Source organism: Bos javanicus, chromosome 23 (assembly GCF_032452875.1).
Source record: "Bos javanicus breed banteng chromosome 23, ARS-OSU_banteng_1.0, whole genome shotgun sequence".
Classification (NCBI taxonomy): Eukaryota; Metazoa; Chordata; class Mammalia; order Artiodactyla; family Bovidae; genus Bos; species Bos javanicus.
In genome coordinates, this window is record NC_083890.1 from 45,427,469 (window position 1) to 45,454,163 (window position 26,695).

General features: G+C 47.0%; 1 protein-coding gene across 8 annotated transcripts in view; it reads left to right on the top strand.

Annotated features, from left to right (window-relative positions):
- Positions 1-26,695, top strand: part of NEDD9 (neural precursor cell expressed, developmentally down-regulated 9) — a 190,168-nt gene that overhangs the window by 108,969 nt on the left and 54,504 nt on the right. For 2 of the 8 annotated variants that reach the window (XM_061398865.1, XM_061398869.1), the window contains exon 1: positions 25,097-26,554. The exons of 2 other annotated variants lie outside the window; for them this stretch is intronic. Coding sequence is in view for 2 of the 6 variants with exons in the window: in XM_061398867.1 (XP_061254851.1) it covers positions 26,543-26,554 (12 nt within the window). In the remaining 4 variants the exon portion in view is untranslated. Of the gene's footprint in view, positions 1-25,094; positions 26,555-26,695 lie in introns of those variants that run through there. 4 more of the 8 variants (XM_061398870.1, XM_061398867.1, XM_061398871.1 and 1 more) reach the window with 4 other exon arrangements.

A 26,695-nucleotide genomic window follows, 5' to 3' on the forward strand; every position in this document is an offset into this window, starting at 1 on the left:
CATGGGATTTCCCAGGCAAGGATACTGGAGTGGGTTACCTTTTCCTCCTGAAGAGGATCTTTCTGATCCAGGGATCAAACCTGTGTCTCCTGCGTCTCCTGCATTGACGGGCGGATTCTTTACCCCTGAGCCACCTGGGAATCCCCAATAGTTGGTTAGTCTATCTTAAAACAATATGCTAAAGATCTGACTTGTTTTTCTAACTCCAGTGAAAGGGAGAGAGTATGTTTCAGACTTCGCATGTTTGTGCATTATTTTTGCAAAGTGTCATTTTTTTGCTTTGAATAAGAGCACACAACAGAACTCCACTGTATAAGCCGTCAACTTTGTTAATAATACCGCATGCCTAGAGCTCTAAGATTGGATGACTATACATGCTCATAAAATCATTTGCGGAGACACCCCTTTGGTGCCTGACTTTAGGGAAGAGGACTAATACTTTCAAAATCCACCTTTTACATCAAGTTTCTTAGGGCCCTGCTCTTTTCAAGGATATGATCACATAATGAATAGAAATCTAAACAATGACTTGCCTTTAAAAAAAACTTGGAATTCACCATTTTTGTCCTTTCAAGGTGGCCTTTGAAGGCAGAAGGCCTTTAAGCTTAGATTAACTGGAAAATGCTTCTGAATACCCAGGTTCTAGGTGGGGAGTGCTGCCCGGGAACACCTTCGCTGACAGACACAGTTCTCCCTGCAAGGCTGTCAGAGCCAGGCGAGGGGAGACGCCCTCATTCTGCCAGAGGGCCTTATTTTACAAGCCTTCTCAGCTGACCCGCGGTCACTGGGTGAAGAGAGGCAGGGACACCCACTTGGAGGAGCACAAAGGTCACGCATGTGTCCCTCTTAACCTAGAAGCCACATCCAGGTCCATCGCATGAACTGCCCAGAGCTGGGTCATGTTTCCAGGTCCCCTGCAGTCCTGCACAAAGAGACTCCTGGGACCCCCAGGAAAAACAGCAGCAGCACCAGGGTGCCAGCAGGAAACCATGATGGGTGCATTTTCTGCTTCACATTGCAGCTCCTCTTACGACAGAGGAACACCTGCAATGCCAGAAGCCTATGAAGTCATAAATAACCTTTCTCCCAGACACTCAGCAGCCTTATTGTGCTTTGAGTCACAATCAACCCTGATCAATTGATGACTTTGTGCCCTTCCACTCAGATCGACATCACCCCTTCGGAGGGTGTCATGACCTCACTCAGCTTCACAAGCTCTCTAGCGGGGAAGTGTGGGCACCGTCACACATGGGCTGTCACCACTTGCATGGCTTGGGATGGTTCAGAACCTGCGACCTTTGGTTCAGATGCCAGGGAAAGGGTGTAGATGGCAAGCTGGCTTTCATTGCTGATCAAATAGCAAAAAAAAAAAAAAAAATTAAAAAATGGGGCTTTAGACCAATAAACGAGTGACCCAAAAGTTAAATGTAAAAAATGTATTCAAACCCACAAAACCACTTCCCTTCAAATTCTTGATAGCAAACGCGTTAAATCCTTAAGTAAGCAAAGTTCAGAGAAGAGCATTCACACCTTCTACAGCAAAACCCATCGGGGTGCTGGAGCTCTGCTCTCATCTTGTTCTCTTGTGACAAAATGCTGATGTGCCGGCCGTGGGGGGCTGGACGAAGCCCCTGAGCCTTGCTGGCGGGCACGTGCTGGCCTCCGAGCATTTCACAGCTGAATGGTCCCAGTCTTGTAAACATGCAGTTATGCCAGGAAATGGCTGTGTGTGCTACAAGATGCTGGGGTAAAGTTTGAGTTCATCTGCACTCACTGTGGACTTTGGTTTTCGATGATTCATGTAGAAAAAGGCCCATTCTTAGGTGCTACAGAAGTGCTACCAGTTACGCAGCTGCCACAGAGCCTCTTCCAGCTGGCCTTTGTCTCTTTCAGGATATGCCAGCTCTGCGGAAACTTCTTATTTGTGGTTATTATCAGTTATTCATATCTCAGTGTGAATAAAGGCTGTAAGATTCCATTTTAAAAGCAACAGATGGACACAGGACATGTCTGTGTTGTTGTTGTTCAGTCGCTCAGTCACGTCCGACTCTTTGCAACCTCATGGACTGCAGCACGCCAGGCTTCCCCATCCTTCACTATCTCCCAGAGCTTGCTCAGACTCATGTCCATTGAGTTGGTGATGCCATCCAACCATCTCATCCTCTGTCATCCCCTTCTCCTCCTGCCTCCAGAGACTGACTAATCACTAGAACACTAGACGAGGGATTGAAAAGATAACCTTTATGCTCCTCAGTGAAAGCGCACACCCACCAAGCATCTACATTGTGCCTAGCGCTCTGTACGCTGGGGGAAGGCAGAAATGAAAAGCCTCAGTTCTCATCCTGTTGAGAGCTGTGCCTGACACCAGCTCTTCTGTTGACTTGGAACTTAACCTTGCAAATCTCTTAGTGCTTCCCGGCAGACCTCAAGAGCTAGAGGACCCAAAAAATGGAGAAACTAGAACAGAAGGGAAGAGTAAAGAGCAGTGTCTAGAGGAGGGAGAGTGACAGAAAAAAGCACAGTTGAGAAAATTGGTCTGTTCAGGAGACTGAGCCAGATCGGGAGTCCAGAGACCCTAGGGCTGTTCCATGTCATCCCCTGGAATCGTGGACCTTCAGGAAGCATTAGTCCCTGCCCAGGTCCTGCTTTATTAGATAAATGAGGAACATGGAATCCACCAGAGGTTCTCTACCAGGGTCAGTCTGCCCCCTCAGTGGGTATTTGTCAATGTCTAGAGACATTTTTGGTTGTCAGAACTGGAGAGAGGGATGTTCTGACATCCAACGTGTAGAGGCCAGAGATGCCACTCAACATCCTGTAACACACAGGACAGCCCACCACAGAGGGTCATCCCACCTATTATGTCCACAGTGGTAGAGGGGAAAAACTCTGGCCTGCCTCATTTGCAGGGTCTACTAAGATCCATGTGGTTTATGGCCCCTTGAAAGAGGATTGGTCTGGAGCCAGGAGTCCAGTGGCCATCCTTTGCATTTTCCCCGGCATCTAAGAGACAACATGACCCATTATACTTCGAAATTTTGCCTTGTTTCCTGGCATCCATGAACTCCTGTCCCACATACACAGAGGTTGACCACTGCTACTCAAAGGGAGGTTCAGCCTGCAGCAAAGTTGGAAGGTGCGTGAAAGTGGACCAGTCAGCAAATAAGCCATCCCCATTCAGCAAATATGCCATCCACATGGGGCCATTCCGGGTCTGCACAACGTGTAATTCATCTAAATCCACTCATAATCATTAATCCTCCAAGGCTCCTGCAAAGGCCCTTTTGAATCCACAGTTTATAGCAATTATATATTGTTCAGTTGGGGTCGCACAGAGTCGGACACGACTGAAGTGACTTAGCAGCAGCAGCAGTTGCTCGGTCGTGTCCGACTCTTTGTGACCCCATGGAACAATTATATACATCATGTTAAAATTAAATATCAAAGAACACCCTGAAACAGATGCCAGCTACTCTTCCTGGCAATTGTTTGGTGAGTGCAGCCAACAGGAGCAGAGGTGCTCCTGTGGTTTCAGAGGAGGTGGAGAGGTTCCAAGAGTTTGCCATGAGTTATAGAACCATTCTGCCCTCAGCCACCAATACACCTGGCAGGGAAGGGACCGATGGGAGAGGGAAAACGTTAGCTCCCTGAAGGACGCCACAGGAAGACACTGCTAGAGCAGTGGGGGCTGTGTTTTGTCAGTTGCTTGGTGTAAGAAAGGAGGTTCCAAACTCCCAAGGCCAGTGGGCGTGTCAGTCCGCTTCGTCCCGCCACTCCTGAGGCCCGGGACAGCCCTGGGCACTCTGTTGAACAGGTCTGAGACCACCTTCAGCAATAACCACACACAGTGAGTTATGAAATTCCTCTCACTTGGCTGGTCATCAAGACCCCGATGCTCTGTGGTGTGATCAGAGGCGTAGTGATGCTCTTCCCAGATCCCTCTGAAAATATAGTGGAAAAAAAAAATCATCAGGGAAGATGGAGAATACAGGTGTCCCTCGGTTCTTGCTCAGATTACTGAAGTTACCTTCTTACTGGTCTCCTCACAGCTGTCTGGTTCCTCTCCAATCTTCTCACCAGCACAGTCAGGGTGATTCTTTCAAACTCAAAGCTAATTATGCTGCATTCCTACATATACGCGTAGAATGGCTCGTTTTTGCTCTGCAGATCAAGATGGAATTAGTTAACAGATCCCAAAAGGCCTTGCATGGATCCAGCTGTATCCTGCCTCTCAACCACATTTTCTGGGCTCCACATACACTGGCTTCCTTTCAGTTCTTTGAAGGCTTCCTGCTTACTTCTGCCACAGGACCTGTGCACATACCATTTCAGTTTCCTCAATGTCCTCCTCCTCCCGGCCCCTGCTTCAGTCTGTTCTCCCTTCAGAGCTCAGCTCAATCATTGCCTCCCTCATAAAATCCTGTCCCACCTCCCTCACTGTATCATGGCACCACTTGGCTCTCCTTCATAGCTCTTTACACAATTACGGTTCTGCATTGACGTGTGCATGGGTGTTCAGTAAACACCTACTGAACAAACAAGCAAATAAATCATTCCCTCCTGGTAGAATACTCTCCTTGACCACACATTCTTATTTCTGTCTCTTTAGTGGTTCCTCTTAGAATTTTTACTGTCCAACTATTAGCTGGCTATGCAGCATGCGAGATCTTAGTTCCTTAACCAGGAATCAAACCCATGCCCCATGCATTGGGAGCATGGAGTTTTAACCACTGGACCTCCAGGGAAGTCACACCCACTGTTTCCTGTGTGAACTCTTCTCTCATTTTCCCATGCTTACAAAACTTATCTGTCTCTCTGTGTGATTCTAGAGCTCTTTATTTGTACCTTTCAATGTAATTATTAAATTTAAATTAAGTTTAAATTAATTATTAAATTAAATATGTAAAACATATATTGAATTATCAAATATACAGTTTAATTAGCATCCACCCTAGGCATGTTAGTCTCCCCCTTTGAATTCTAAACTCTGGAGAAAAGGGACTCAGACTAGCATACTCTTCTGCAAAGCTGTATGTGCTTAATAAATATTTGTTGAACTGAAATGCCACTTGTTAAAGCTCCAGCGTCAGGGAAAAATCTCAATTAGTCACTCTTAGATAACACATACCAATGACATTCTACCCAGTTGAGCTCTAAGATAGGATCCAGAATGTAGAAGGGAAGAGGTGCTTTCTTCATAGAGGGAGAGAAATTAGGTATATTGTGAGCATCTTCTAATTCAAAATAAGCTATGATCATCTTTGGCATTTCTCCTCTTGTTCCAGATGGCTGTCAGGGCAGTAACACTATTTCTCTGCAGGTAAGGTTGTCAGCTTTAGGAAGTAAAAATAGGGGACTCCCAGCTAAATTTGAATTTCAGATCAACAGATATTTTCTTGTAGAAAAACGTCCCAAATATCTCATGAGATATACTAAAAAAAAAAAATTATTCTTATTTATCTGAACTTCAAATGGAGCTTATTCTGTATTTCATCTAACAACCTTAACCCCATGCTTTTGCCATCTAGTTGACGATGCTGTGATATTAATCGGTAGCTCCAAATAACAAACACAGACACACAATTGCCAACAGGATGATCACATGGATGTAGTTCCTTCTCGGTGTTCACTGGCTGGTCTGTGTGGCTGTCGCGTCACCACCTGAATCATCACCATCTTAGAGGGCAGGTACGGGTCTAGTTCACTGAGTGTGCGAAGCCCTTTGAATGGTGCTGCCGTCACACATGCCCTAGAGGCCTAGCTGTCTTGCTGCCTATTGTGTTCAGAAGAAAGCAATGAACTTTGTTCATAGTCTTTATATCTTCTTACAGATTTAGAGATAATGGTTTCCCACACATACAATTATACATGAAAGAATGGAAGAGCAGAAATTCATTTTGAACACTTTAAATATGTGAAACCGAAAAGTTCAGGATTTAATTCACAATCAAATGGGGTTGTGCAGGAAAAAGAAAAGGCATAAATTCTCCTGCCACATTCCTGGAGACATACAGCTTTTCAAAGAGGAGGAAATAAAAGTGAAGAATGAGACAGAGGCTCTGATCACATTTTCCCTTCAGAAATACTGACTGCTACATGACACTTACTCCCAGTAACCTTGACTGAGAAGGCCAGATGCTCACAACTGAGGAGGCTTTGTTTAATTTCCTTATGTCTTTTCCTTCCCTTACAATCCTGCAAGGTGGAACTTTATTATTATTATTAACAAGAATTAAAACTCCGTTTGATTTGACAAGTGTTTTTGAGTTAAGTGCACGTGTGAACGCAGCAAAACCAACATAGGATGCTGCCTTGAGAACCTATTAGGACTGAGGTCTCTGCATTTTCTTTGGACTATAATCTGATCCTTGTCCTAGAGGTTCTTGTGAGATATGTCTCGGCCTCCTTAGGGCTTGGCTGTTTGCAAAAATCTTAGATTGTTAAGACAAACTTAGACATTCTTCTGTCCCCACAGTTGCCTCAGACAATAATGTTTTGTTCCTAGGCGACCATCAGGAAGCATCAAAAACATCTTGCTCAAGCTCAATTTTCCAAAAAAATGATTTCTGTGTTGAAATAGAGGGGGGTGGGAGGTACATTCGTATTGTTGCTCTCTGTTTAATTTTTATTTCTTCTTTTTGTTTTAACGGATATGTTGGACCCCAGGATACAAAACCAATTTACACACAAAACAAGCCATGCACTTGAGAGGCAGAACTTTTTCAGGGCAAATAGAACTACGCCAGGCCAGGAACGCGTTTCTCTCTGACTTCTCTCCATTTCTGACTTTGCACATTAAGATAGCAACGCTTTGCCTGTGCGGAGGGCTCTGTAGAATCAGATAGAGTAAGGGACATGGAACAAAGATGTCGACTTCCTAGCAGCTCCTTTCTGATCGCCGGGGTGTTTCTTTGACCATGGAAGTGGGTGCTTCCAGGAGGCCTGGGAAAGGTCAACCATAACTTCCAGGGTCTTTAGCGCCATCTGCACTGAATCGTGTTTTAGTGTGTATCCGTGTGTGTGTGTGTGTGTGTGTGTGTGTGTGTGTACGGAGGCGTGGGGGCTGCTTGTGTGCATGTGTTAATTTGTTCTGCTCCATTTAAAGGGAAGGAAGGGCCCCCTCGGGTTCATAGAGAGCCATGTCAGCACACGGTTTACAAAGTGAACAGAGATAAATGAATTACCGAGAGGTGGGGAACAGCAGAGCCGGTTTTGATATTTCCGTGGGAACCTGCTGCTCTCTCACTTGAGTGGCACCTCCTTAGACCCTCCAGAGCCCTTTTTCAACTTTTATATTCGTCTATATTCTCAGCGGCCCGAGGGCCAAGAAGTTCATAACACACTCAGGCTGGTAGAAAGTGAGAGCGCCATTGTTTCTGGAGAGGCTTCCAGTGCCGCAGCTAAGAGTCCAAAGACAGATCTGAGGATCTAGCGGGGGTGGGACTGCCACACCCAGGCCTGAGAATCAGGCTGTAACTCACACAGTTCAGCCCGTGACTCACAGGTCAGATAACACAGCCTCACACCAGGGCAGAGCAGAGCACGCGGGTTCGTGGGGAGGTAAAAGCGGGAAGCAAGGGAAGAATTCTGCCCTTCACCCTCCACTCCACACACACGCACACACGCACTCACACAGACTCAGGCTGAGGTGTATAACAACACAGAGCCTGCAGCAAACACACCCTGGGATGCACCCACAGAAAAATTGGACAGACTCTGAGGCAACTGAGTATGAGAGTTACTTCTTTATAGAAACACCGAGAAAGAACCACATTCTTCAGCAAAACCATACCAAGCCCCCGTTTTATTTTCCCCTTTTAGCTCCATTCCTAACTCTCCAGTGTGTCTCTGAGACTTCCGTGGGTCACTGGAAACAAACCCGTCAGTGGGGGACCTGGATCCGATGGGGGAAGCCTGCGTAGGTCACTTCCACAGCAGACGAGCAGGCTCAGCATTTTCCCACCAAAGTGTTAAGTGTTAGTCACTCAGTCTGCCCGACTCTTTGCGACCCCATGGACTGCAGTCCATCAGACTCCCCTGTCCATGGAGTCCTCCGGGCAAGAATACTGGAGTGGGTTGCCATTTCTTCTCCAGGGGATCTTCCCGACCCAGGGATCAAACCCAGGGTCTCCTGCATTGCAGGCAGATTCTTTACCGTCTGAGCCACCAGGATCCTAATATGCACCCTGCCCACATTAAAGGGGAGAGAGAACCATGAGAGCTGGTGCTTCCGGACACAACTTCTCCACTGCAAGGCTGGTGTTTTCCTCTACCCTCTGGGTGTGAGCTCCTTACTTGACTGCCCAGCCTCCAAGATCCTCCTGCTCTCCGTTTAATACCAACCCCCCTGAGATGTCCCCATCATAGGTGTCCCATGACTAGAAGACAAGAGACCCAGGAAGGTGATTTAAACAAAGCAACCACCACCACGTAACATCCTTATTGTTCCCCGAGACCTTTATCTTCCCTGAAATATAAGCCATATTAGTTATGCTTGAACTGACATTTCCGTGTTGAGAGACTTAAGAGCCAGAGAAAGAAATAATAGGCCACCAGTTTTTATAGGGCTTTAATTTTTTAATAGGATTACGTTTATTCTTTCCATCAAATGTTATATTTCTTTAAAACTCAAACAGTGCCTTATCCCATACTCCATTGTCTTCTTAAGCCCCGTTATAGGAGCAAAATTCTGTCTCCACAGGTGGAAAATCCAGGCACAATACCTACAGAAATTAAAATATGGTGCACTGACCGGCAGTTAAAGGTTACAATTAAAGGTAGTAAGGAATTTGCAGGTGTGTGGTTTCATTCCCCAATCTAGTCAGAAGAACCATTTTAATACTGTTAGGGAGTTCCACCTGGGGCCTTGTTAAATTGATTTGCAAATGAGAACTTTGAAACTGGGGCAGAGGGTGAAGTTTAAAGGAGCCTCCATGCTTGGAGGAATGGGAGGATGTTGCTGTGCCTACTTCCGGAATCTCAGCATGTTTCGCCAACACCTTTATCCCTTTATCCCAAGGGAACAATTGTAGTCAGGCTCAAAGACTGTCACTGGACTCAGCTAATGTGTCTTTCTGGGATCTGGGGAGGAAGGACTGGATGAAGCATGTGGGAGTGGGTGGGTGGCAGGACCGTCAGCTAAAGCTTCCTTGTAGATTCGGAACGGATTCTGGGTACCACATCATCTCTGTCCTCTTTGGTGGTTAAGGATGCCCAGGGATGCTTCCCCATCTGTGATGCAGAGGAAAAGCAGAGATTCTGGAAGCCACCCCAAGGAGGAACTAATAGAGGGTGAACAGTGGGGATTCCGGCAAGGCTAGCGCACGACTGTCTCATCTTCATGGCGTGTCAAGTTAAATGTAGGCTTCGGCTACCATGCTTGTCATGGGGCTCTAACTCATCCAGAGCCAACATCTCACCAGTGTTATGATGTTGCACTGTCTTTGACCTCTAAGGACAATGGCCAGTTGGCAGAAGGAGCAGAAGGGACCCTTTCTCCTCCCTGTCGCAGCTCTTCCCTCCCTCCTACTCTCTCAATCATACGCAAGGGCGGGGGTCTGGCTCTGCTCTGGCCACACCCATCCATATGTGCACCTCTTCCAGCGGAGTCACGGGAAGAGGGAGGGCCCGGGTCCAGACACCTCTGTGGGTTGGAGAAGACTGGGAAAGACCAGGTCCTGGCAGGAGCCCCTTCACAAGGGCCTCTACACTTGTGTCAGCATGCACCAGGAGGGCAGACCAGCAGCAGAGGCTGGGAGGAAGCCCACCCCAGCAGACAGAGCACAACCTCCACGCAGCAGGGGGGTCGTGTCGTATATAGCCTCCTGGCCCGTTATGAGTACCTGCCATAAGCAGAAGGCTATCCTGACAGGCGGACAAAGCCTGATGTGTGTACATTCAGCAGTTGTCACACAGGTACTGTGCACAGTTACACTGTTTACCTAGTAGGTACTAGTGGCTGACACTGTCATCCTCTGATGCCCATTCTCCTCTTCCCCAGAATAAAGACTACATTTCCCAGCTTCCCTTGCAGCTAACTGTGGCCATGTGACCGATTCTGGCTGATAGAATATCTGCAAAGGGTCCTTGGGCACCTTTCAGGGAAGAGGCACCTTTTTTTTCACCCCTCTCTTCTTGCTGGCAGGAAGGAGGCTGTGATGGCTTGAATCTGAGCTGCCTTGGACATCGTATTGAGGATAGCAAAGCACACAATAGGAGGAACTTAAATTTTTACAGACTTTATGAAGCCCTCAAACAGCCCTGGATTGCTTTCCTCTAGACTTCTAATAAACAAGAAGAGAACTAACTTCTACCTTTCTTAAGCCCACCCCTCTAGGGTTTTTCTATCATTTTCAGTCAAACTTAACCTTCAATAGGACTCAATACATGTTTGTTGAGTGACTGACTGACTTATTGGGTGATTAATTTAAAAAACTGAATGAATGTCATTGTAGGTACTCAGCACTTTGTCCTCAGCCCTATCTATGAGATTTGAAACCTGCTGACTCTTAATGAAACCCTTGCTGTGTGACCCTGGGCAAGGCATTTACCTCTCTGAGGACCAGGTTCCTCATATCTGGTATGGGATTCCTAACCCCTATCTGATTGGTTGTTACAGAGATTAGATGATGCACTGAGGTGGCAATCCACTACAGTATCCTTGCCAAAAAACCCCATGGACAGAGGAGCCTTGTGGGCTACAAGCCCATGGGGTCGCAAAGAGCCAGACACGACTGAGCATCTGAGAATACACATACATATTAACTGTGTCAGGCATGTGTTAAGACCTCTTTATGGTAAATACAAACAACAGTCTCCCTATCTCCGGGAGAACTTGCTTCTCCTCTCTCTCTAAAGACTTCACTTCCCAATACCCCCCAACTTTTGCTTTTCCTTTATAAATTGAATTACCATTTATTGGTTGTCATCATTCTATATTCTCTCACAAGTACTCAGTTCATACAACTGACACCATCTTTCTCGATGTGTACAAAAAACTGCATAGCTCGTCTCTTTTTGTGTTAGCCTTTGGAATTGCACCTAGAAAGAAAGGCATAAAGTCAGGGATCAATTGTTACTGCTACAAAGAAACTGGAACGGTGGTTATGGTCATCAGGGATTTGGGGTGGGGAGGAGGAGGGGTGGAGAATGCCTGCTGATGGACGTGGAGCGTCTTTTCAGGGTGATGGAAATGTTCTGGAGTGGGATAGTGATGATGGTGGTATAATTCTGCGAATATACTAAAAGCCACCAAATAGTCCATTCTAAAATGGTGAGCTGTGAGTATGTGAATTGTGTCTCAGTAAGTTGCCTGGGTCAGATAAGGGATTGCCTGCTTCCAAGACCAGCCGTTGTGCAAATGAGGGTCACTCGCCACACACAAGGCACAGTTAGAGGGTCGCAAGTCATACACAGTGGCGCCAGGATGCCAGTGTTCCAGGAGGTGGCCCGGAGGTGAGCCTGCACGAATTCATGAAAAGGACTCATCCGTAGAGACTGGAGGACGTTTCAGGGAGAAGGTGGGGATGAGGGAGGAGTTGGATGAACTTGCAGAGGTGCAAAAAGAGACATTCCAAAGAAGAACCTAGAAGGAGTAAGAGATCATAGTATTGTCTTTACTATGTGGTTGTTGCCTTTTTAATTTCATTTCTTATTACAGTGTTCTCAAAGGGAGGTGGGAAGACTGGTCTCCAGGGCAGAGGAGTTGGGAAAGCAAATCCAGGCAGAACAGGGCAGAGCAGACAAGTCCGCTCTGATGACACCCTGGCCTCGTCTTGATGCGAGGGATGCAGGGTGTAGTCATCCGGGGCCCTGGAGCCCGGTGGTCACACAGCACTCTCCCATACCTTTCTGAATACCTGTGTCCTGGCTCCTCTGACCTGCCGTGAAGATGGTCTGTTGGAATAAAAACACGTCAACTGGCCTGGTCTTTGCAATTGCTCGTTGTTAAGAGCTGTCTAAACTCTGAAGAAGATGAGGTTTCTTTGTTTGAAAGAAGCACAGCGCTGCAAGGCGCAGGGGAAATTCCTAGGCCAACATCTTATTTTATGTGGGTGTGAAGTGAAAAACCTCTCGTTTTGTAAGCTGAGCAAAACCGAGGTACAGCAGAAGCAAAATGAGTATGCACGGGCCTAAATACCACTTTGAAAGTTCAGGGCGGACTTTGTTGGCTAAACCACAGCACATCTGGGAGGTTTCAATGAATAGGCTTGGCACGAGGCCTTGGTTTTTCTGTAAAATGCCATAGGGTAGTCGCCAAACTACGGTGCCAGGTAAGTTGGTCGAGCCCAGGGCCTGGAAAGCCACGCAGAGGTACAGATGTCCGTCTTCTTATATTCCACTTCACTGGGATATTTTGCAGGTTCCCCCTTTGGGGTAATGGAAGTCTGCGTCTCTGGCATCTTTTTATCCTTTGGTATTAACATTGTTATTATTTTGCTAGCAGCATAGCGTAATATGACTGCTATTTAAATTTCTCTCCCCCATCCCAAAGTATTTGTCTGCCATGAAAAGAAGTGGTTTGGCATAAAGTGAAAGTTTTTAAGCATCCATTTTCCAGATGGACCTCTCTGTTAAATTTATATACGTATATACCAAAAAAAAAAAAAAGAGAGCTAAACCATGTGGAATGCTCCTAAGTGAGTATTATTGTTTACTAGACTTCTTACTCTGTCTTACGGCATTTTATAATAAAATATCAGCAAGCTCGTAAAGAGGGCTTTTTCTAAGGTCCATAATCTTTCTAACCATAACAAAAGGGCGGTAAATATATTGTACAAGAGTGCGATGGAAAAATGTGCTGAAGTATTTCCATAAATCAAATGTAGCACTTTGGCATTGACTCTAAAGCATTAAATTTAGTAAATTAGAACCAGATGATTCTAAAATAGAAACTTACATAACTTTACGGTGTGATTTTTTTTTCTACACAAGTTTATCTTCATGAAGTCCCCTTGGCAGCTACCGTAATAGGTATTTAAGAAGTGAGAGCAGCGTGTGAGTGTTTATACATCTTTGTAATTTCCATCGAGCCTGGCATTCTGTTAGGCAATTAGTTAAGTCCTGGTGGACGGATGAATGAGATCTCAGCCGTGATTAACAAGTACAAGTTAATTGGCAAAGGAAATGTAATATAAACATTTATATGGATCTCCAGGTACACAAGACACTGCTACCCCGCACTTAACAATAAGATTCTGCCTTGCTTCTCCTTCCACTGTTGAATCTGTGTATCTAAATCAATGAATCTGAAAGAAAAGGGTAGATCTGCTTCTCATTTGGGTCACCAAATTCCCAGTGGAATTTTCCTAATACATAAGTCTCCTTTTTATTTCTGCCTTCTTAGGAACCAAGGGAAAATGCTCCTTTCTGTCATTTCTGTCTCTCTTCTCTCATTCAGACACAATATCAAAAGGTAGCTGGTAGCTCAAGGGCAAGTTGGGGATTAATGCAACACGCAGACTGAGAAGATTGTAAATGCAGTGCCACGTGGGGGCCAAATGCATAAGGTATCGACTGTGCCCTTCAGGAGAATACTCTCTGGCAGAGGGTTAGTCAGGACACTGTAGTTGCAAGTGAAAAAAGCTCAGCCCCAACTAGGTTAAGCAGAAAAGTGTATTTATTGCTTGAGCATTCAGGTTAAGATCGGAGTTCAGGCGTGGCTGCACGCAGAGACGCAGGCAACAGGATCAGAGTTCCCATCATGCCTCCACTTCAAATATCTTTGCTTCTTGGGTATATAGCCATGGTTCTCCCAAGAAACAGAACCAGTAGACCAACAGGATGTGTGTGTGTGTGTATGTGTGTGTGTGCGCGCGCGCACACGTGCGTGCACAGAGAGAGACTGATTAAGGAATTTCTCACATGACTGTAAAGGTTGACCAGTCCAAACTCTGCAGGGCAGGCTGGCAGGCTGTAGACCCCAGAGAAGAGCTGACAGTGCAGCTCAGTCCAAAGGCCGTCTGGAAGAACATTCCTGCTTCCCAGGGGACACTGGTCTTTTTTCTCTTAAGGCCTTCAACTGATTAGGTAGGTCCAACCACATGATAGAGCCTTAACTGCTTTACTCAAAGTCTACTGATTTAAATGTCATTCCCATCTAAAACGTATCTTCACAACACATCTAGGTTAGAATTTGACCAAATAAGTGGATACTGTGGCCTAGCCAGGTTAACACGGAAAACGAATCGTCACACTCAGGGAGCTGAAACCCAGTGCTCTGTGACAGTCTAGAGGGGTGGGATGGAGTGGAAGGTGGGAGGAGGGTTCAAGAGGGAGGGGACAAATGTACACCTATGGCTGCTTCATGTTGATCAGTGGCAAAAACCAACACAATATTGTAAAGCAACTATCCTCCAATTTACAAAAAAATTAAAAAACAAAATGAACCGTCACAATATGTGAATAAGAGGAATTGATAAGAAGCCTCTGGAATACTTGGGTGCAGGAGGAAATGAGAGTTTGGAATTCAGAACATGGGCCAGGGCATGTGATTGTCATCGACGCAGAAATGAGAGTAGAAGTCATTGGAGAAGATAAGACAGATAAAGGAGAAAATACAGAAGAAAAAGACCTAAAGGATGCACCCTTGGGGAAAGTCTGCTTGAAAAAGAAGATGCAAATGCAGGTTCCCTTGGTATCCCCAACAGGATGGACACCAGAATCTCCCGTGGATACCAGAATCCGAAGATGCTCTATCCACGGGCTCCACATCCACAGATTCAACCCGTGCTGGATAGAAAAATCTACACCATCTGCGATTGGTTGAATCCATGGATCAGAACCCTGTATACCAAGGACCAGGTTGCCAACTGTACCCGTCAGTAAGAGAAGAGTAGGAAGAGCCCACTGCCGTGGAGGCTGAAGGAGGGGACCATTCAAGACAGCTGGTGGAGGAGAAGGTCAGGAGCAGAGGGATGCAGAAGCCCAAGGAAAGCCCCCAACTTGGGCAAAGGAGGGTGAGTACCTCATGCCACGCCATCTGCAGACCCAGTCCACACAGCACCCAGGCCCACAGCAAGAGTGAAGCTGAGAGTGAGCCCTTCACAGTCTGACAGCCATTAGGATTCATTTGTAATAATAAGAGAATTGGACCATAAAGAAGGCTGAGCGCTGAAGAATTGATGCTTTCCAACTGTGGTGCTGGAGAAGACTCTTGAGAGTCCCTTGGACATCAAGGAGATCCAACCGGTCAGTCCTTAAGGAAATCAACCTAAAAATTCATTGAACTGGCTGATACTGAAGCTCCAATACTCTGGCCACCTGATGCAAACAGATGACTCATTGGAAAAGACCCTGATGTTGGGAAAGACTGAAGGCAAAAGGAGAAGAGGGTGGCAGAGGATGAGATGGTTGGATGGCATCTGCGACTCAATGGACAGGAACTGAGAGATAGTGATGGACAGGGAAGCCTGGTGTGCTGCGGCCCATGGGGTTGCAAAGAGCCAGACACGACTTACAGACTGAACAACATGATAGTAACAACAAGCAAGACTTGTATTTCCTAAGTCTTTTTCCTTCCGTCTTTCCAGTAATGTATTTTTAAGCGTGGCCTGATGGCTTGAGAATGGAAAAGGCCGCGATTTTACAGTAGGGAGCATGTGCGTGGGGTACACCGGCCTGGATGCAGATGGGTGGAGAGGGTGTCAGAGGCAGAGGCCAGGGGGAGGGGCCCGGGACTGGGCAGTTCAGTGTCTGGTGGCAGCAAGCGACAGAGAGAGCAGAGCGCGTGCGTGGAGTCGGGGGCAGGAGAGGCGGCCTAGGAGAGTCTAAGAAGCTGGGGAATGTGTCGGTGGCCCAGGTTTGTTCACCCACGATTATAAGTATAAAAATTCAGCATTCTTTCATGACTTGTTTGGCAGCAAAACCTGCCTGGATTGGCTCAACGTGATACATATTGCTCGTTTACCCACCTTGATACGAACATTCACACACCTGCCGAAATATGAATGAATCTGCGTGCAGTGTGCTGGCCAGGTCCCACTGGGAGTTTTGTTGCATGCCGAATAGACGTGAAATCAGTCCTGAAAAACTGAAATAATCAGAATTCCACAGCTCGCCTGGCCTCCAGGTTTTTGAACAAGGAACCGTGGATCTGTGAGGCGCGAACATCCTTGTAGAGAAGGGGATTTGAAAGACCAGGGGTCGGAATGGGAGCACAGAGACGTGGGGACCTGAGTCCTGGGGCTGAGTCCTCCCCTCTTTGACGGGGAGGATGGAAAGCACAGAGCTGTCAGGTACTGTGACGTCGCTCTGTCGTGTCCGACTCTTTGCGACCCCATGGACTGTAGCCCACCAGGCTCCTCCACCCATGGGATTTTCCAGGCAAGGGTGCTGGAGTGGGTTGCCATTGCCTTCTCCAGGGGGTCTTCCCAACCCAGGGATCAAACCCAGCTCTCCTGTATTACGGGCAGACGCTTTACCATCTGAGCCACTAGGGAAGCCTTCAAGTCAGGTAAAGTGGGAGGATTTCATTTCCTGGTGACCTGACTGCATGGGGTTTGGCTTTTGAAGACAGAGAGCAACCTTGAGATGGGAAAATCTAAAGGTAGGGAGCGCATGGCCTCCAGCTTCTATGGACAGGAGGGCCACGGCCTGACTGCTTCTCCCAACCCTCCACCCTTCCGGAGACCAGGAGCTTCCCAGGCTGGTTAGAGCCTGAATCGTGAGAATCACAGGCCATCAAAGTTGGAAAACCCTCGCAATCTCCCCTCCCTTGTCTATACCTTCTGATCTAAATCTCAGGGTGCCAGGACTTAAGCTAAGGGAACGGCTACTTAGCATCTGTAAACCTCAGAGCTGTGAGTGAACCTTTAGGTCCTGCACATGCCAGTTCACTGGGCTCCTCCTGGCTTTCCTGACGGAGAAGAGAGTTGCTTGCTGTTTCTTTCCAGCCTCAGTGGCCAGGAAAGAGTGTGCCGGCCACACTCGCCCAGCCCGTCGAGGGTGGACGCCGGTGTCTCCACCGCCGCCCAGTCTCCAGCCCACGCTGGAGAGGCATTCTTCCAGCAGACAAAATAAAAGATCGCTGATAGCTGGAGCGCTTTGTTTGCTCTCTAAAATGAATCAAACTCTTCAAAAGCTTGGATTCAACAGCGCATTCCTCCATCCCCCCCCTCAACCCTCCTCCTCCCCACCCCCCACCGACCCCAGGCCCTGCATTGCTCAGATTCCTTGGGCCCCGCTCCTCAGCGCCAGCTGGCGGCCGACAGGGTCTGCTCAGATGGGTCAGATGCCTGGGGACGGGGCCTGCTGGACATTCTCTGGCCTCTGCTGAAATGATCTATCCGGGGCCTCCAGTTAAGTGACTGTTCTGTGCTTGAAACACTGTGCCAACCCCCTCATTTCCCTGTTCCCTCCATTCTTCTCCGCCCACCTCCACCCTGAACCTCGCTGGATGCCAGATGGGAAGGGTGACTTTTAGTCACCCGTGCATGCATCCAGAGAATGGTAAAGCTCAGGAGTCGACCGGAAACAGAGCATCCAGCCCCACCCGAGAATGTAGGGCAGGCCGTCCACAAGCCTCTGCCCATTGCACCTGGACGGGAGCAATGCGGGGAGAGTAAGAAGGGCCAGCCAGAGCTCTAGCACAACACGCCGTGTTCTCATGTCCGGGCACAGAGACAGTGATGCTACGGATGCAAGGAGGGGTCAGGAAGTCTTTTCAAATTTACGAATATACAAAGGAAGAACAGAAGTTACCAAGAAGGAACCATGGGGCCTTTGTCCCTTCTTAGGCTTTCCCGGTGGCTCAGTGGTAAATAATCTGTCAATGTAGGAGACTCAGGTTCGATCCTGGGGTCAAGAAGATCCCCTGGAGAAGGAATGGCAACCCACTCCAGTATTCTTGCCTGGAGAATCCCACGGACAGAGGAGCCTGGTGGGCTACAGTCCGTGAGTCTGCAAAGGGTCGGACACGACTGAGTGACTAAACAAGAACAGTTGAATACACACCGTGGAGCAGTATCACCGTGCTGGATCCTGCCTTCAGAAAGAGCAGCGGCCATCCTCCGTCCAGTCACAGCACGTCTGTTTATTTGGTCTTGGCAGATCACCTTGACCTACGTAAAAGCCCACAGTCCAAATTTCTACCAGCAGAAGAGATTTCCATGACAGTTTCATATAACAAATCGTTTATTTGGACAAACTAAAGCGTGCACGAACAGAACACCTCAAGGCTGGGGAAAACAGGAGGGAGCCCTTGGCAGGAGTCTGCACAATTTTACTGTGAAAAACTCCTTCTGTCCCACTGAACTTCATTCCTCTGCCCAGCTGGATACATACAAATAGTAGAAATCTAAGCCTTTGCACATTTACGACGATAAATAAACCTAAAACTTTATTATGTGTTTCTAACTTTGCTTATCATTTCACTCCTGAGTTAACTCCCCCAAATCCTTTCGTATAAAGAACACACTAAATGTTAAGATGGAGCCTCACAAATTCTTGTCATATTTCACTAGAGTTAAGTGGATTTACTTAACATATAATTTATTCTGTTACTTTTTTTTTTTTAGTTCTTTGCCAGGGGAAAGATAGTAATTAACTATTCCCAAGTTATAATAGCAGTATTCTGTATGTATAGAAATTTTGCAGTTGCACACGTTTTTCAAAAATCAAGTCAAGGTATTAACCATCACCCATTTACAAGGGTCTTTGTAGCATGTTAGTGACACTGTGCTACATGTATTCTTGGAAGATTTATCAAGGACTCAGAGGGGCCTAGGGCTTCCAAGATGGCTCGGTGGTAAAGAATCCTCCTGCCAATGCAGGAGACACAAGTTCGATCCCTGGGTCAGAATAATCCAGATCCTTGACCACTGAGCCACCTGGGAAGCCCTAACCAGACAAAAAAGGGAGGGAGGGGCAGTGACTGCTTAGAGTGGGAAGTGTTCTTGCCCCTGCCTGCTGAACAGTAGCTTATTTTTTTCCAGACTGACATCAGTGAAGGCTTGGTGCGCGGACAAGACATAGGGCCTTGAGAAGACATAGAATGTGATGCAGTGACCTACACAGCTGCAGAAAGGCATCCTTTTCTACAAGCTGCTTAAAAATCTCACTGTGGAGAAGGCATTCTCAAGGGTGAAACAGGACCCGGCAGTAACTGAGCACTAAATGATATGCCCCACGCACAAGGCTGTGTGTAGAATCCTCTGAGGATCTCTGTTCACGTGTAGGTACCAAGGTCTCCCATCAGGCCTGTGGAATCCAACTTAGAGGGGAGAAGCCAAAGCATCCACAGCTGTTTTTTTTCCCCTCAAGGATGAAGTTTCCACATTTCTTTTCTTTCACATGAATAGAAAGCTGAGTCACGTGTCCTGCGAAGGGCTGGGCTCGGTGCTGCTGCACAGACTTGACTTTGCGCTTCAAAGGTGCACTGGTCATTTTGAAAACAAAGGATGCTGTGATTTGTTTTTAACTACTAACAATTCCTTGGGTTTCCCATTTGGGTCTTAAGCTGCCAGTTTCTCCAAGTTTCTTTCCAGACGACACCCGGCATTATGCATGATGGCACTTAACCATTGCGGCATTTCATGCTTTATTGCAATTACTAAACGTCAAGAGGGTATGCTAGGATGCCTTGCAAATTTCTTTTGTTGACGTAAATACAGAAATATCGCAACTGGCTTTTAAGGGAGGTCAGATTTGAGAAGCACTGACCCAGACCCTAGGTGATGAGAGACACTGGGAATTGGGGGGATCAACAAAGGAGAGACTTTGTAGGAAAGGTTCCATGAGGAAGATGGGGTGGAAACTGGAAAGAAGACAGGATTTAGGTAAGCAGAGGATGAAAGGAAGGCAGTCTGGGCAAGAGGGACCACGTACACACACACACACACACACGCACACTCACACACACAGACTTAAAGTACGAGTTAGTAAGATGTGTGTGTTTTTGTGCACACTAGTAGCCTTATTCACAACTGGAGAATTGTACTTGTTCCTCAGTTAGGCTGAGTCCCACTAGGATGGAGATGCTAATTTACTGAACTCACAAATGGGACTCAGATAACCAAAGCGCACAGAGGGCTCCTGGTAGCATGTAGCACCCAAACCCAGGAGCCAGAAAGCCCGGGTTCACATGCCAGACCTGCCCCTACCTGCCTGGACCTTTGTGTAAGTTGAACAAGCTCTCCAAGTCTCCGTTCTGTTACATGTAAACCTAGAATATTGTGACCCACCTCATTAGGGCTTCTTAGGTGAATATTAAGTGAAATAATGTTTGTGACTTGCCCAGGACCGGGCCTAGAACCTGGGACAGTTTCCAGGTACCGACCCCTGAATGAGCTGGGGTCAGTGGGCTGAGGCAGAAAATTCCCAATGACCCAATGAGAAGTTTCTGGAGACTTATGGAATTTAAAAGTTGCTGCAGCCAATTATTTTTTTGAAATAACTCTGGCATAATGTAGACTCTCAAAAAAAAAAAAAAACTGGTATCAAACTAGAAATGATAAAACATGGCTCTAGAGTGAGTATTTCTAGATTGTGTCTCAGGAGATGTGGAAGAATCTCTACATTAACCTGAACTCTGGGATGGGTGTATCTTGCACTGTTCTAGAGCATGGGTCATCAAACTTTTTCTCTGGAGGGCCAGATAATATATTTTTCCCTTTTTAGCTTTGCCCTTTTCACCACCTCTGCTCACACTTACTCAAGTCTGCTATTGCAGCTGAAAGTCAATGTGTAAGCAAACAGGTGTGTCTGTTCCAATAAAACTTTATTTATAGGCACGGCAATTTGAATTTCATGTAATTGTTTCATGTCTTATGAAATATCATCCTTATTTAGATTTTATTCTAATCATTTAAAAGTATAAAAGCTATTCTTAGCTCATAGGTCATATAAAAAGCTGTAGTTATCCAACTGCCCTGCATCCAAGAGCCAGGACAGGGAGCAGGCCTTGAGCTGGTCTGAAGCTCTGCATGTAATAAGTGGAAAGAGCAGTCCTTTCCCTCCCTCTCCTCCTAAACAACAGGCAGAACCTGAAGTCGGCAACATTCTCCTAAGAAGCCTTGGTCTTCTTATTCATTCAGAAGGCATTTCAGCTCCTGTAAGGTATGAGCCTGCAGGGAACTCAGGTCACCTGGGAGCAGGGGACCCAGACATCACCCAGTCATCAGGACACAGCGTGGAGGAGCCTTCTGCTAGGGCCATGGTCCAGGCACAATAGGGCCATAGTAAAAGCAGGGAGGAATTCGATCTGAAAAGGCGAGGTGGGCAGGGTGGGGGTGTAGACGACGCGGGACAAAAGAGTTAGTGTTGGGACTGGGTTGGAGAGCAGAAGAGGCAAGGGAGGACATTCTGGGCGGAGGGAACTGTCTGTGTAAAGTCAGGACAGTACAAGCGGCTCAGATTCAGTGAATCTGCCCCCCTCCCCTACTCTGTCCCAACGTGTGGAGGATGTCAATGGGGGATGAGGCCAGAAAGGGAGGCTGGGCTCAGATCATAGTCCATGCCGATGCGTGTGGATTCTATTTTTAAGGCACTGGAGTATTTTTAAAGGCTTTTAAATATAGTAGTAACGTGATCGACTCTGTATTCTAGAAATTAAGCAAGTGGCTATGTGGAATATAGACCGAAGCGGAGAGAGATTTCAGGCAAGGAAACTGAAAGTTGTGGCTGGAATAAATCAGACAGGAGATACAGAAGACTGACCTAAAGCACTGACTGTGGTTAGGATCCCCCTCGAGCAGGGCGCCCCCAGAGCGGCAGCTTCATCTTCCTTTCCCCAGGCTAGACGGGGTGACTCACTAGCTTGCTTCCTGCCCTCACGGGCTCTGACTTTGCCCTTCACTCTTAGAGAGAAGCCACATGAGCTCCTCCCAAGTATAGACGGAAGAACCTCTTCCCTCCAGCATCCTCTCTGACTTCTGGTTGCATCCACGCCAGTGCCCAGTGGCAGCTGGAAAATGATTTGGACGGCCTCTGTGTCATTTCCTTCATTCCGGCCTGCACGAGCTTCTGGTGGGTGGGGAGTTGGTGGGGGTTGGGCAGAGCCCTTGGCAGAGGTGGCAGGCAGGTGGCAAGACCGACAGGCTGAGAGACAGGTTAGTGTCCAAGGCCCGGGGGCCTGGACCACTTTGGGAAGCCATCCAAGGGAGCATGAGGGTGGCTGCATAAACCAATCGCCAGTGTTTATACAGCACAGTTTAAACAGTTATTTCTGCATCCAAAAGCTCCCTTAGTAGATGGGGAGGGGGCTGTTTCTGCTTTAGTTGAGAGAATTTGTGTTTCTCCAAAGGGTTGTGAAGGAAACAGCAGATGATGCTAACAAAGTAACAGTTTCAGCACTATGTAAGTTGCATGAAGAAAAGGCTCAATATTTCAGTAGTCTGCTGTCCATGAGTATTTACACAAACCAAGGGTGAAAACAGAGAGGACTAGATCCTTTGCTTCCCGGCTCAGGACACTCCGGTGACTTCCTGTCACACTCAGGAAAAAATCCAAACCCTGCCACCACACTCTCTCCATCCCTCCTGTGGGTCCTCCTCTCTGAGCATACTGACCTGCTTGCTCTTGAACGCGCCGAGCTCACTAGTACCTCAGACCCTTTCCGTAGGTCACAGCGTCTGTCCGGAACGTTCTTTCCCCAGATATCAGAGCAGATCCTGTATAGTATTCAGGTTCCTGCTTCCATGTCAACTCCCTAGAGGGGCTTGCATGACCATTATCTCTAACATGAGATACCCCTCACCCACCCTGGTCTATGAGGGTGGAACCTGCTAGAAACCACCTTCTAGTGGTTTTTCCCTGCTCAATATTTTTCTTCATGGCATCCACCACTTCAAAATTGTATAATATATTCTTTGAACTATTGTCCTCCACTCCTACCAGACTGTGAGCTCTATGAGAGTAAGATCTTTATCTAGACTGCTGTATCCTCCCTTCCCAGAACAGCCCCTGGCATGCGGCAGGTGCTGAATTGATGTTTGTTAAATTAGAAAGCTGCCCAGGGATGGGGTGCCACAGAGATGGGGACATTCCTCCAGCTTCTTCTGAGTGCCCACCACACTTAACAATATCGATAATAGTCTAACAGTGATAATAGTTATAATTAATCATTTTAAATGTATGTATATCATATAACATGAATACTGATATTATAATGATATATGATGTTACAATGTTATATGATAGAGTCATAAAATAATACAAAATAAATTTAATAGTAAAAGAATAATGGAAATAATACTAATAAGCAACCATTTCCTAAGGTTTTGTTGTTGTTGTTCAGTCGCTAAGTCATGTCTGACTTTTTGCAACCCTGTGGACTGCAGCATGCCAGGCTTCCCTCTTTTTCACTGTCTCCTGGAGTTTGCTCAAATTCATGCCATTGAGTCAGTGATGCCATCCAACCATCTCATCCTCTGTCGCCCCCTTTTCCTCATGCCTTCAATCTTTCCCAGCATCAGGGTCTTTTTCAATGAGTCAGTTCTTCGCATCAGGTGGCCAAAGGATTGAAGTTTCAGCTTCAGCATCAGTCCTTCCAATGAATATTCAGGACTGATCTCCTTTAGGATGGACTGGTTGGATCTCCTTGCAGTCCAAGGGACTCTCAAGAGTCTTCTCCAACACCACAGTTTGAAAGTATCAGTTTTTTGGCACTCAGCCTTCTTTATGGTCCAATTCTGACATCCATACATGACTACTGGAAAAACCATAGCTTTGACTAGACAGAACTTGGTAGGCAAAGTGATGTCTCTGTTTTTTAATACGCTCTCTAGGTTTGTCACCGGAGAAGGCAATGGCACCCCACTCCAGTACTCTTGCCTGGAAAATCCCATGGACGCAGGAGCCTGGTAGGCTGCAGTCCATGGGGTGGCGAAAAGTCGGACATGACTGAGCGACTTCCCTTTCACTTTTCACTTTCATTCATTGGAGAAGGAAATGGCAGCCCACTCCAGTGTTCTTGCCTGGAGAATCCCAGGGGCGGGAGCCTGGTGGGCTGCAGTCCATGGGGTCGCACAGAGTCGGACACGACTGAAGTGACTTAACAGAAGCAGCAGCAGGTTTGTCACAGTGTTTCTTCCAAGGAGCAAGCATCTTTTAATTTCAGAGTAAAACTAATGTTTTTACTATGTGCCAAATACTATTCATTTTTATCCACATGATATCATTTAATCCTCATTATAGCCCTAGCAGGTTGGTATTATTCTCTATTTTACATTTCAGAACACCAAAATTAGCAAGTTAGAGATTTGTTGAGATTCTAACATGTTTACCGGACTGTAACACCTTTGTGCTTTTTTATGTGTATGTAACTAACAAGACAGTGACGCAGACCGCCTTGAAATGAACTTCAGGTAGGTTTTCAGGTATATTCTGTATAGGACAGAAGTAGGAAAGCAGGAGAGCCACTTGGGGTGAGTTAAGCTTTTTACCCAGAGAATGAAAAAGCCCTAGCTATGCTTTGGGAAACTGTCTGAAAGCATTAAAATGAGGTGAGAGCGTGTTCACTATTCAATGATGCTCACCAAACAAAAAAGGTGATTCGGCTTTACTGCTGAGGAAGCCAAAGGAATGTTATCTAGATCTCCTGGAGGCCAAAGACTCGTCATCTTACAGATGAGAAGGCCTGTGACATATCCAGGCAGACACCAGAAGAAACATTTCCGGCAAGCTAGCGACTGTTCCGTGTCTGTAGGACTGTTAGGAAGGTCCCTGCCATGTGTTGATAGTACAGTGTTGTTTAGTCTCTCAATCGTGTCTGACTCTTTATGACCTCATGGGCTGTATAGCCCACCAGGCTCCTCTGTCCATGGCAGCGTCATATGTCGCATGCTTAATGTGTGTTCAGAAGGACCTTGCAAAATCACTCAGGCTCACTTTCCCTCTAAAGCTAAATGAGGGAAAGAGGCCTAGTGAAGGTCCAAAACGGTGAGTCAACCTTGTCATGACCACCTGGGCCGGGTCAGGGGTGGGTGGGTCCTGTCCAGGGAATAGGTGCCTTATTTAAACTGTGGTCTGAACTGTGAGCTCTATGTCCGGAAACCCCTTTTGTAGGACAGCTCCTCTCCTGTACTTTTTTGCTTAGCTCATAAAAGTAGAATTTTAATCCACTGGGAATTGGGAAGGAAAAAAATCAAACTGATTCTGATCCAACCCGGTCAGGGAAAAAAAAAAAAACTAAAGGGTTGAGTTTTTCCATCAGAGTCATGTAGTCTGGTTGGAGTCCATCCCTTTCAGGGACAGCCATTGTCTGTATTCACCAAGTCTCAATCCTGAGGTCCCATGAAAAGGAATTTTCCCCTCACCGGTCCACCGCCTTAGAAGAGTTGCTGAAGGTGGCCATTTCTGTCCTCTCCTGGGTGATCTTTCTCTCTATAGAAAGCATGAAGCTGAACCAAATGTTCCGTGCGTAAGCATGAAGCTGAACCAAATGTTCCGTGCGTCAGTGAGAGAAGACTGGTCTTTTTAACCAGCCTTCTCAAACAGCAGGCATTTTTTTTTGTCGTTGTTCCCCAGATAATAAGTGTTGGTGGGTTAATGGGTCATCTTCAGGAGAGAGGTCAGAAGGAAAAACTGCAGTGTTCAAAGCTGGAAATAGAAATGCCAGCCATCAAAGAACGCAGTACTTGGTGAACAGTGATGATGTATGGGGCGGGCACACTGGCCAGCCCCATCCGAGAGGTCACAGCTAAGCTTTATCCTCTGCAAAGCCAGAGGAGGTCTCTGAATGCGGCTGACCCCTCAGCTCCCCGAGGCCCCGGTGAGAAGCCAACCAGGGAATCCCTAGTGCCCAGCTTCAGAATTCCCTTTCACTGAGGGAGAATTGTATTCTGTCGCCTTGCAGACTGACACTGCAAGTACTTTGAACACTGAAAAGAACAAACACACAAAAAGCAAACAGCCACAAAAGGAAGGGGAGGGAGGAGAGAAAGGGAGAGAGAGAGAGATATCAGCAGGGGTAGTTAGTAAAAAGGGGCCCCCGGAGACAGAAAACCTTTTGTTCCCTGAGTTCGTTTCATGTAGAGCTTGTGAGGTGAATGGCTTTGGAATGAAATGGATTTATGAAGGAGTTGCTAGGTCACAGGACGCACGGCTGTCAGACTGCTTTGTGAATTCCATTTCTTTAAAATTTGGATTAAACTAAAAAAAATTCAAAATAGTTCATCTCCTCTTCCCAGGGTTTTGGTAGAGGTTCGGGGTAGATGAAGTATAAGGTTTGGTAAGGTTCCGGGAAGGTTCCGGAGTTTCTTTTCCACCCTCTCCGACAATGTAAAAATAAATGGTCGCATTGCAAGTTCTTTGTCAGTTTCCACGATTTCGGGGTGAGCGGGGCGTCCGCGTTACCTTGGCCCGCGAGCCAATGGCGAGGCGGTATGCAAACGAGCTCCGTGCTCTGCCTGCCCGGACGAAAACAGTGAGCTCAGAGGCTGGGCGGGCTGAACGGCGCCGGAGGTCGGCGCGGCGTGGACAAGCGGCCCGAAGCTCGGCGGTCCTCGCTTGCGTTTAAGCTCAGCGCTCGATGGAGGGGCGGGCTCGCCGGTGCTTAATGCAGTCTCACTAGTGCAGGAAAACGGCTCAGTTTACCGCTGCCAAGATGAAGTATAAGGTAAGAGAGTGACTTCTGCAGAAGGTTTCTCTGTATTTGTGTGTGTCCACCACTGTGACAACTCCTCTGCTGTGCCCCCAGAGGGGTTCTGAGATGGGTCACCGGGTTGCCAGACAAGCAGGCAGGCAGAGATCCAGCCTC